The sequence below is a fragment of the Podarcis liolepis genome (assembly GCF_965112155.1).
Source record: "Podarcis liolepis genome assembly, chromosome: 1".
In the NCBI taxonomy this organism is placed as follows: domain Eukaryota; kingdom Metazoa; phylum Chordata; class Lepidosauria; order Squamata; family Lacertidae; genus Podarcis; species Podarcis liolepis.
In genome coordinates, this window is record NC_139554.1 from 33,955,221 (window position 1) to 33,967,268 (window position 12,048).

Below are 12,048 nucleotides of genomic sequence, written 5' to 3' on the forward strand. Positions count from 1 at the left end.
GCCACCCCACATCACTGGTCTTACTGTATTTTATTTTTAATTTATTTGTTAAATTTCTATACTTCTCATTTGTGGGACACAGGGCAGTTTACAATATAAAAACACAAAAATACACAACATAATAACAAACAGAAACAATACATACGCACCCCACAATTTAAAAAGCCATATACTGTATTATTTAATTAGCCAAATTTTGCTGACTATTCCTGTTTACTTGGAACATTCCTGAGTTGGAACCATAGTAGAATTCAGCAGAGGAGAAAGCTGCAGAAGTTTGTTTTTCTGGATATGTAATAAGAAGTGTAAGTTACCCCAATGAAAGGATTTCTTAATTCAGAAATATATTGTGCACTGTAGAACACATTGGCACTTTGAGAATTTGACCTCTTTGGGGTTTTTCTTGGAACCATTTCTGCCACAAGAAATTTAGTTGCTTCTAGAGCTTCAACCCATTTAAAACAATTTTTAGTTGAGTAATCAATTCAGTTTGTATAAGGGTAAAGATAATATTTCTGAAGCAAGAAATATATGATTAATCAATTAAACCTTGTAGCTCTAGTCACCTTCTCCTGCTTAAACTAATTGTAATGGAGCAATTATAGCCCGTATGGGAATACAGTATGTTGTTTCTTTTACCCTCCATTTGGGCAAATCACATGGAATCCACAGGAGAGAAATAAAATCTGTACAGTGGTACCTCAGGTTACAGATGCTTCAGGTTACAGACTCTACTAACCCAGAAATAGTACCTCGGGTTAAGAACTTTGCTTCAGGATGAGAATAGAAATCGTGCTCCGGTGGCATGGCAGCAGCAGGAGGCCCCATTAGCTAAAGTGGTGCTTCAGGTTAAGAACAGTTTCAGGTTAAGAATGGACCTCTGGAACGAATTAAGTACTTAACCCGAGGTACCACTGTATATGAATGTTGGAGAGTGTTGGACACAATGCTTCCTGCTGTTTGGCTTGCCTTGCCGCTGACTGTTTTAGGGTTATGAGGCAAGCAGCTCTCACCCCTGCCCTTGCTAACAAATGACATAACAAAAGATTTTTTTTAAAGAAGGTGATGTAGGAGACAGGAAGATAAACTGCTGCCTCCCCAGTGGCTTTAGAGAATATTTGAAAATATTTGACCATGGTTGTATAATAGCTGCTGATTTTACACATGAGCATGAAAGCAGTACCACCCCTTTGTCAACACAGGCTAGTATATTGGAACATAACCATCTGAGAAGCTAAAAAGCCCTCTTTGGTCATTCTGCCTCACATGATTCACAGTTGTGTGCAGCAGGCAGTGGGGCTGCACTTGCTGACCCTGTTGAGTAAGCCATACAGCAAAGTTACTCTGTATTCTCATACTTGCCTCTATATCAACAAGGTTGAAACTGTCTAGGCTAGGGCATAGAGTTTGCCCAGGCATGTGAAAGAGCAGGAAAGCCTTTACCATCCTGGTTTTTTAGCAATATTTTATTGCTTCTTTTGAAGGGGGGTCTCAAGGGTATGAAAAAGGAAAGGACTACTTATTTATTGTTGTACCTAGATCATCCTTCAATTTCCTCCATCTGGTCTAATTTCTGGCCTGCAGGATCGTCTGGGAAGGGCAAATACAAAAGGTCTGCTTGTATAATAAGATGCAGCAAACCTGAAATGAGATTAGGAAAATGATTTTCCAGAAGTTGTGGGTGACTTAACTTCCCATTATTATTCTCTGATGAAGTAGCTTCAGAATTTTGAAAACAGGGCAACGTTGTACTTACTGCAGAATGAAGCCCCCCACCCCTCAAAGTTCCAAGTGTATATCTGGATGGCAGTGCATTATAAAACATTGCAAATATCTCCCAGGACATTTTTTTAAAAAACATGTTATATTGAAGAATCAGAAGATTCATTTCCCTACTTACTTGCACTCTTTACCTAAAATGTGCATTTGCCAAGTGCGTTCATGACAAGAGTTACAGTGGGGAGGGAATCAAACTGCAAGGTACCCAATCCATTTAAAACACACACAAACATACAAACATACAAACAAAAAACAAAAAACACGCACACATGGGCGACCACACCTGCATAACAGCATAGTTCCACATCCAAATCAAGTTAAAGGAAACGGCTCATAATAACCCAAACTGAAATTTGCCGCTGTAGATAAGTACCGTATTTTTTGCACCATAACACTCACTTTTTTCCTCCTAGAAAGTAAGGGGAAATGTCTGTGTGTGTTATGGAGGAAATGCCTACGGGTGGCAGGCCTATGGATTTTCCTCCTCTAAAAACTACGTGCATGTTATGGTCGGGTGCGTGTTATAGAGCGAAAAATACGGTAGATGTTGTTCACAGATGGACATCTGTGTGGCAGATTGCCCTGGCATTGCAAAAGTAGGCAAAGCACTCTGTTGCTTTAACATGGGAATGTAGCTCCTTCGCCACCTCCTTGAATTTTATTTTATTTAGAACAAAATCTAAACAGTTTAAGCAAAAAACAATCCACAAGTGAACATAAACTACATTTGAGATAGTGACCTTCTAGTGCTAGTGAGTGTGCACATGCCTGTATTTTGTGCTGTATTTGCATGTCAGAGTGAAGCCATATGATAAGCACTTGTGTCAAAAGCATTCTGTATGAAACCTTTTGGTTGCTTCTGCGCTGACAGAGAATTCTCATTACATTATGATACTGCTCCAAATAAAAATTTCCACACCTCCCCACATTTTTTAAATAAAAAAAACCCTACCATCTGTTCAGAGATCATTATAGTGTATTGCAGGGGGCTTACTAAATATAAATAGACACAGCAGTGGAAAGGAAATGCTTAAAATTATGCATTAAAGTTGTTTGCTGATTGCATTCACCCGTGTCAATGAAATGAGCGATAAAGCCACATATGCTTGAGGATAAATATACCTATATATACATGCATTATCCAGGTTTCTATAATGGATGTCATCACAGTATTCTGCTCCATATAGCAAATGGAATAACTTAAGTTCTTTGTTTACCATTGTCTTAATTTTCATTCCTTCCCCCTGTTGCCTCCCGTATCTTGAATTCTATATTGTAAAAGATCTGTCTTCGTGGTGTTACTCTGTAAGGTGCCATGCATATTCATAGTGCTGTATAAATTAATAATAATAATTCTATGCACAAATTGGGACGTGGGTGGCACTGTGGTCTAAACCACTGAGCCTAGGGCTTGCCGATCAGAAGGTCGGCAGTTCGAATCCCCGTGACAGGGTGAGCTCCCATTGCTCTCTCCCAGCTCCTGCTAACCTAGCAGTTCAAAAGCCCACCAGTGCAAGTAGGTAAATAGGTACCGCTATGGTGGAAGGTAAATGGCATTTCTGTGTGCTGCTCTGGTTTTGCCAGAAGTGGGTTAGTCATGCTGGCCACATGACCCGGAAAAACTGTCTGCAGACAAAGGCTGGCTCCCTCAGCCAGTAAAGTGAAATGAGCGCCACAACTGCAGAGTTGTTCGCAACTGTCAGGGGTCCTTTACCTTTACCTTTTTTATGCACAAATTAGATTTTTAGCATTTATCTAAATGAGTGCTTTAGGTTTGTCCAGATGTTTAAATGCTGTAATACCACCACCCCCCACGCACACCTGGCCAACTGATTAAAATAGCATTGTTGTGGAAAGCTGTTTACCAGTATTCAGTTTGGTGCGGTGCTAGGAGAGAGCAATGGGTTGTACTGAATGGGTAGTATAGCTGATGGTAAGGGTTCCATCACCAGAATGGAGATGAAAGCAATTTTTGGATATTCCCACTCTGCCTTGCAGCCCCTGACCCTGCAAACTGTTAGTGATTCTCCCTTCCCCTTTACTTCCTGGGACCATCCAGAGCTGATTTTTTTTTTTTTGCCTGGGGGGGAGGGGCTTCAGGGAGAGGAAGAATAGCTGAAAATTGTTGTCCTCTTTGTTACACTGACAGAAGCCTACCATCAGCTGAATAATGCTGTTGGCTACAACCCTATGTCTTTCGCTATGTAAAATGCCATGTCTAGGGATGGTTTCTCTCTCCCTCTCCCTCTCTCTCTCTCTCTCTCTCTCTCTGTGTCACTCACTCTTATCTTGTGTCACTTACCCCAACATTTTTTTAAAAAAATGCATTAGTTATAGTACAGTGCCATTGGTGTTAGAAAAAGGAGCGGTTGAAAGAATAGGCTGAAGGAGAGGGCCCATAATGCACAGTGGTGTGCACACAAAAAATGAGCAGGAAAGAGTCATAGCACATCTTTTGTATGCAGGAGGGCCCAGGTTCAACTTCTACCATCTCCAGGTAGGACTGGAAAATATCCCAGTCTGAAACCCTGGAGTGTTCAAAATTCTGAACTAGAGATTTGGAAAAAGGCAGGTTATGCTTGTATGAGTTGACATCACAGTGCAGAATGCTACAAAAGCAATCTTCAGTTCACTTTTTTATTATTTTTGTTTGTTGTTCATTAAATTTGTATACTGCCCATACCCATAGATTTCAGGGTGGTTCACAACATAAAATAGCAGTATAAAAAACACGAAATAAGCAATAAAAATAAAATAAAAACAACCCAATATTCTCCCTTCCCACAACACATTTAAAAGGGCATTAGATGTCAATCAGCCCAAGGCCTGGTTAAAGAGGCACATTTTCACCTGACACCTAAAGGTGTATAACGAAGATGCCAGCCAAACCTCCCTGGGCAGAGCATTCCACAAACAGGGAGCCACTGCAGAAAAGGCCCATTCTCGTGTTTCCACTCCCTGAGCCTCTTGTGGAGGAGGCACACACAAACATGCCTCAGAGAATGATCTCGGGGTCTGAGTATGTCCATATGGAGAGAGGTGGTCCTTCAGTTATTTATCAATCTATTGATATGTCATAGCTGTAGGAGAATCCAGATCAGTCCAAATGCACATGACAGGACTACAACAAAGTATTTATGAGCTAGGCATTAAATGTTGGTGTGTTTATTTGGGAAAAAAGTCTAAATGTCTGCACACACCCTAAAAAAATGGATTTAATCAAATACCAAAGTTTTTGCTTCTTTGTTGTGCTAGTTGGCATTTGGCACAGTGGTTTTAATCATCATCAAGTCTGTATGAGGCTTCTAAACTGGAGGTTGTATTGGAATCTAGGCAGAAGTCTGCCTCACATTGCATGGCAACAATAAAGGAACAGTTATTAATATCTACATATGCCTCCCGAATGTTAGCATAAACAAAAGCTCCTGCCAAGTACGGTGTCTGATCTCGCAAACAGCTCCCTAATGCAATAACCCTCCAACTCTGAAGGTTGGGCCTATCCTTTCTATTGTTTAGGTTGCTTGAAATCGCTTCCTGACAATCCATTTTTCTTAGCCAAACTGTTTTAAATAAATTTCTGCCATGCTATCTTTGGGTGAGCCCTCACAAGGCAGCTCACAGTGAAAAATGCTCAAAAGAAAGCGGCTGATCAACAATACATGAAAACAACATCAGATAAAATCAAAGGCAGAGGACCAACAAAACACAGTAACAACAAACGTGGCCAAATAAACAAGTCTTCAGGGGCCACTTAAACTTTGGCTGCAAGGCACTAAGGCCTCCTGAGGGCAGTGTTTAGTAATTGCTATTCTGTGCTACAGAAATATATCAAGAATTGGCTTAAAGCTCTATTGCAGTAGAGTAGACTCTATTGAGTACAGCAATGATGTTGCAGTCTAAGTGCAGTGACCAAGTAAAGATAACATTTTAACAGAAAGTCTCCTTAGAGTTATGCCAGGTCAAGGTCTAGAGAATATCTTGTCAAATGTGACCCACACCCAATTTGTAGAATCATAGAGTTGGAAGAGACCACAAGGGCCATCGAGTCCAACCCCCTGCCAAGCAGGAAACACCATCAGAGCACTCCTGACATATGGTTGTCAAGCCTCTGCTTAAAGACCCCCAAAGAAGGAGACTCCACCACACACCTTGGCAGCAAATTCCGTTTAGGTGGAATCTTCTTTCTTGTAGTTTGGATCCATTGCTCCGTGTCCGCTTCTCTGGAGCAGCAGCAGAAAACAACCTTTCTCGCTCCTCTATGTGACATCCTTTTATATATTTGAACATGGCTATCATATCACCCCTTAACCTCCTCTTCTCCAGGCTAAACATGCCCAGTTCCCTTAGCCATTCCTCATAAGGCATCGTTTCCAGGCCTTTGACCATTTTGGTTGCCCTCCTCTGGACACGTTCCAGTTTGTCAGTGTCCTTCTTGAACTGTGGTGCCCAGAACTGGACACAGTACTCCAGGTGAGGTCTGACCAGAGCAGAATACAGTGGCACTATTACTTCCCTTGATCTAGATGCTATACTCCTATTGATGCAGCCCAGAATTGCATTGGCTTTTTTAGCTGCCGCGTCACACTGTTGGCTCATGTCAAGTTTGTGGTCAACCAAGACTCCTAGATCCTTTTCACATGTACTGCTCTCAAGCCAGGTGTCCCCCATCTTGTATTTGTGCCTCTCAATTTTTTTGCCCAAGTGCAATACTTTACATTTCTCCCTGTTAAAGTTCATCTTGTTTGTTTTGGCCTAGTTCTCTAATCTGTCAAGGTCGTTTTGAAGTGTGATCCTGTCCTCTGGGGTGTTAGCCACCCCTCCCAGTTTGGTGTCATCTGCAAATTTGATCAGGATGCCCTTGAGTCCATCATCCAAGTCGTTGATAAAGATGTTGAATAAGACCGGGCCCAAGACAGAACCCTGTGGCACCCCACTAGTCACTCTTCTCCAGGATGAAGAAGAACCATTGATGAGCACCCTTTGGGTTCGGTCAGTCAGCCAGTTACAAATCCACTGAGTGGTAGCATAGTCAAGACCACATTTTACCGGCTTCTTTACAAGAATATCATGGGGCACCTTGTCAAATGCCTTGCTGAAATCAAGGTAGGCTACATCCACTGCGTTCCCTTTATCTACCAGGCTTGTAATTCTGTCAAAAAACGAGATCAGGTTAGTCTGACATGACTTATTTTTCAGAAATTCATGCTGACTATTGGTGATCACAGCATTCCTTTCTAGGTGCTCACAGACTGTTTGCTTAATGATCTGCTCCAGAATCTTCCCTGGTATTGATGTCAGACTGACTGGGCGATAATTATTTGGGTCCTCTCTTTCCCCCTTTTTGAAAATAGGGACAACATTTGCCCTCCTCCAGTCTGCCGGGACTTCACCTGTTCTCCAGGAATTCTCAAAGATGACTGCCAGTGGTTCTGAGATCACATCTGCCAGTTCTTTTAATACTCTTGGATGCAGTTCATCTGGCCCTGGAGACTTGAATACATCTAAACTAGCCAAGTATTCTTGTACTATCTCCTTAGTTATTCTGGGCTGTGTTTCCTTTGCTGAATCATTTGCTCCAAATTCTTCAGGTCGGGCATTGTTTTCTTTATCGGAGAAGACTGAGGCAAAGAAGGCATTGAGGAGTTCAGCCCTTTCTGTGTCCCCTGTTTGCATTTCACCATCTTCTCCTCTGAGTGACCCCACTGTTTCTTTGTTCTTCCTTTTGCTACGAACATACCCATAAAAGCCATTTTTGTTGCTTTTAACCTCTCTAGTAAACCTGAGTTCATTCTGTGCTTTAGCTTTTCTGACTTTGTGTCTACATGTGCTGGCTATTTGTTTGAATTCCTCTTTGGTGGTTTCCCCCCTTTTCCATTTTTTGTACGCATCCTTTTTTAATCTTAACTCAGTTAAAAGTTCTTTAGATAGCCACCCTGGCTTCTTTAGGCACCTTCCATGTTTCCGTCTCATTGGTATTGCCTGAAGTTGTGCTTTTACTATCTCCCTCTTAACAAACTCCCAGCCATTATGAACTCCCTTTCCTTTTAGTATTACTGTCCATGGGATCTCGCCCAGCACTTCCCTAAGTTTTATGAAGTCGGCTTTCTTAAAGTCAAGAAATTGAGGCCTAGTGTGCTTGACTGCTCCTTTCCGCTGTGTAGTAAACTTCAGAAGAGCAGGAATTATGTACTAATTCTACCACCCATTCTTGGTCCTTGCATGCTAGAGGCCTGGGACTTCTGTCTTGCTATATACAGTGGTACCCCGCAAGACGAATGCCTCGCAAGACGGAAAACCCGCTAGACGAAAGGGTTTTCCGTTTTGGAGGTGCTTCGCAAAACGAATTTCCCTATGGGCTTGCTTCGCAAGACGAAAGCCCATAGGGAAATCTCCGGGACAGCGGGGAAGCGCAGCGCGTCTTCCCCACTGTCCTCGGACCTCCTCCCGCCGCCCGGCATCGGAACGAAGCTCCGATGCCGGGCGGGGGGGGGAGCCTTATCCCGCCGCCCAGCATCAGAACGAAGCTCCGATGCCGGGCGGGGGGGGGGAAGCCTTCTCCCGCCGCCCGGCATCGGAACGAAGCTCCGATGCCGGGCGGGGGGGGGAGCCTTATCCCGCCGTCCAGCATCGGAACGAAGCTCCGATGCCGGGCGGGGGGGAAGCCTTATCCCGCCGCCCGGCATCGGAACGAAGCTCCGATGCCAGGCGGGGGGATGCATTCCTATGGGAAACCGTGCATCGCAAGACGAAAAACTCGCAAGAAGAAAAAACTTGCGGAACGAATTAATTTCGTCTTGCGAGGCACCACTGTATAGATAATTTAACATAATACAGTATTCCTAGCAATGCTGATTGCTGCTGTTAATAGTCACTACTTAACCTTACATACTTTTGAGCTTTGCAGAGATCTGTTATGCTTGCATCTCATTGCCTTTGGGCCTAAAGTTAACATTTTCTTCTCTCTTCTTGTGTTCATACACACATTACATCTCTCTTTGCAAACTGACAGCAATGTTTCATTCATCTGATGAGTGAGTTCTAGTCCATGAAAATTTATGGCACAATAACACTAAATTAGAAAAATCAATTCTGCCTTGTGATATTACCAAGGTGGTAACATGCTAATTTTCATATTCTTTGTGTGAGTTGTTAGAATTGAACTTTTTATATTATTCAAAGACAGCACAAGAATAAATGTGTTATTTGCTTCCAGACTTTTTATGAACTGTGAGGAATTGGTACGGTGGTGGGGAGGGAGGTGCACAGACTGTGGGGAGGTAAATTGCAGGGGAGTCTATAGCAACCTTCCATTCACCTGTTTTTTGAAATTCAGCTCCCCCATAACTTCTCTAGTGTAAATAAATGGTTTCACGCAGGTTTATCTTTAGCTACAAATTACTGAAACTGGGCTACTGCCTAAGTGTTTGCTTTTTCTGATTGATTTAAAGAAGAATTCAAACAGAAGGTCTAGCTAAAGTTAAAAAGTGTGTGCAGTTCATGAAAGCACCGTATGCCTGACTGAAGCCAGTTACAGGTGCCCACATTTACACAAAGAAGTGCATTTAGGAGATCCAGTCTGGTTTGTCACCTTCTGAATGTGTATTTTTGAAAGTGCTTAAAGTTTTTACTATCTCTCAAACTTTCAATAGGACCTATGGATTTGCCTAGGGTTCCATATATCACAGTTCCTATGTCATCTTTGGGAAATTGCTGTCATAGTTTACAAAATCAGGACAGTGCTTTAAGCCCTTATATGAGTTGAAGGCACTTCTGCTTGTGTAGATTTTTTCCACCCTATCTGCACCCCCCACAAGCTATATCCCATGCTATTCTGGAGGGTCCTCCAACTCATAGGAATGGCTTGCAGTGAGCAGTCAAGGTTCTGCAGCAGGAAGATAATTAGATCTGATAATTTTCAGTGCAGAATTGGGAAGAGGGAGACATTTTTCACTAGTTTCACTTAGCAGCATTTCCTTTTCTTTTGAATTTTGTTTTCATGCAGATGTCAGTTTTGGTGGTGAAATTCCTCTTGATGGCAACCAGGAGGAGTACTGCTACTCCCCAGTAAACCCCCCCCCCTGCAAACTTGCAAAAAATAATAATCACTGAAATAGCCCTCAAGATTTGCTGCTTTTGAATAGGCGTTGAATTGGAGGAAGGGTTTTTTTTTGTTCAAACCTATAACATATTTGTGCAGTGATGTGTTATGTGCACCACAACATGTTGTTAATAATGGCTTTTTCCGACTTGTTAAAAGATCGTTTTTTATTTATTTCAGTAATTTACATTTTGTTTGTTACATTCGCTTTTAATTTGATTTGATCTCCTTCTGTATATCTTTTCATTATTTGAACATATTGTTCCTAGTATTATGCTCTTGCATTGCACTGCAAAAGCTACCCTCTTCTTCACTGATGAACTTCTATATGACATTTATACTGGGCAAATATACATAGCATGGGTAAACAGAGAATCCAGATTAGAGAATTCTCTAAAGGTGACAGTTAAGTGTTTTGCTATGTATTGATGTAGGAAATAATTGCATATTAAACTCTGTGCCTGTCTTCTGAGAAGTAAGTCCAATTGAGTTAAGTGGGGAGTTAACTTTTAGGTAAGTGTACATAGCAGCAGTGGGGAATCTTTGGCCTGCGGGCTTAATTATACACTCCAGTCTCTCCAAATAACTTGCAAGGCCATTTTCTTTAGACCACATCCACTTGGGTAATGGTAGCTCCTGCCACCTATTAATCTCTTCTGCCACTCTGTGTTTAAATCACGATTTTTGTAGATTTCCATCTGACCATGGCACTTCCTACTTCAATTTATCCTTCCATCACCACTTTCTGTGTGGCATGGGTTTATTTTGGAGGCCCCTTCGGCAGCATTTAAAAATGGTACTTTTCACAGTGTCTGGTATCTGTTGCTGGGACACTCTGGACACTGTGATTTACTTCCTGCCTCCCTTTGCATGACCAGCTTGAAATCAAGGTGGACTCCAAAGGAAGAATTGGGACCATGCTTAGAACTTCAAAGGAAAAACTATGTATTCTTCCACATGACAGAGTGGATCCAGTTCCCCACCAGTGTGTAGGAGTGCGGCCTTAAGCTATGAACCTTTTGAGTTCTCCTTAAGAAATTGGTACCACTGCAGGTACCAAAAGTATAATAGAATTTGAGAGTGTGAGGGATAGACCATCAATTAAAGAGATTCTGTTTGGATTATCAAGAAATTACTCAAGGTGCATTTATACTTGGTGGGCAGGGCAGAGATTAAAATGTGATTACAGTAAATAGTTCATATAGTGAGTTTTAAAAAACAAATTATTTTCCCGACATATGCCTCTTTTTCGCAGTTAATTTGGCCTAGCTGTAGCTGTGACATAAAACCCCTAAACTATCTCTGTAAAAATAAAAGGGGGTATAGAAGGTTATAGAACTGGTTACTCATGTTTTGTAATGTAATTATTAACTGTTTTTTTCTATTGTCATTCAGCAGTGTTAAGTGTTTTGTAGTGCTGGGTAATAATGAAATTATATTTTGTTTGCTTTGCAGAAAATGCAGAATCTATCGATCTTAAGCAGTTTTTTGACCTACATTTTTCACATATATATTACATCTTCTTTGAAAATTTTGTGACTATTGAAATTAGTCTTAAACAGAAAGGTAAGAATTTTTATTAAAATGTTTGACTTTGATTTTAATTTTTACATTTTGCATACATGTCATTAGAATTACCAGCCAGTGCTTCAGTTTCTTCTGCAGTGTGCTGGTTCTGATAGGGTCAAAGTTTTTAACTTGGTTTACTAAAAAGAAGTAAAATAAATATGCTAAACTATATCACTCTCTAGAGCAGGGGTAGCCAGTGTGCTATCTTCTAGATGCTGCAACCCCAGCCAGTGGTCAGGAATGATGGTGGTCGGATAGAGGACAACATATTGGCTGCCCCTTCTCCTTGGCATCAGGAATGTTTACGATGCAAATTATCTAAATTTGCCTTGGGAAATTTTCCCTGTTCAGAATTTTGGAAAACCCACAACACCAAGCTATATTATTAGATGTTCCGGTGATTCATTGTTTAGGCTGCTGCAGTGCATTCTGCTTGGGACTGCCCTTGAAGACAGTCCACCAACTGTAGCTGGTGCAGAATGCAGTTAGATCAGGTTACTTACTGGTGCCACAAAGTGAAACCATGTGTCTCTGCCTAGCTGATTTAAAGAGTTGAGACTGGCCTATAAAGTCCTTAACAGCTTGGGACCCTAGCATTTGAA

At 41.6% G+C, this 12,048-nt stretch overlaps 1 protein-coding gene across 21 annotated transcripts in view; it reads left to right on the top strand.

Moving 5' to 3' along the window:
* Positions 1–12,048, top strand: part of RALGAPA1 (Ral GTPase activating protein catalytic subunit alpha 1) — a 125,865-nt gene that overhangs the window by 4,995 nt on the left and 108,822 nt on the right. For all 21 annotated transcript variants that reach the window (XR_014526601.1, XR_014526602.1, XM_083504693.1 and 18 more), the window contains exon 2: positions 11,333–11,443. Coding sequence is in view for 19 of the 21 variants with exons in the window: in XM_083504693.1 (XP_083360819.1) it covers positions 11,333–11,443 (111 nt within the window). In the remaining 2 variants the exon portion in view is untranslated. The remainder of the gene's footprint in view (positions 1–11,332; positions 11,444–12,048) is intronic.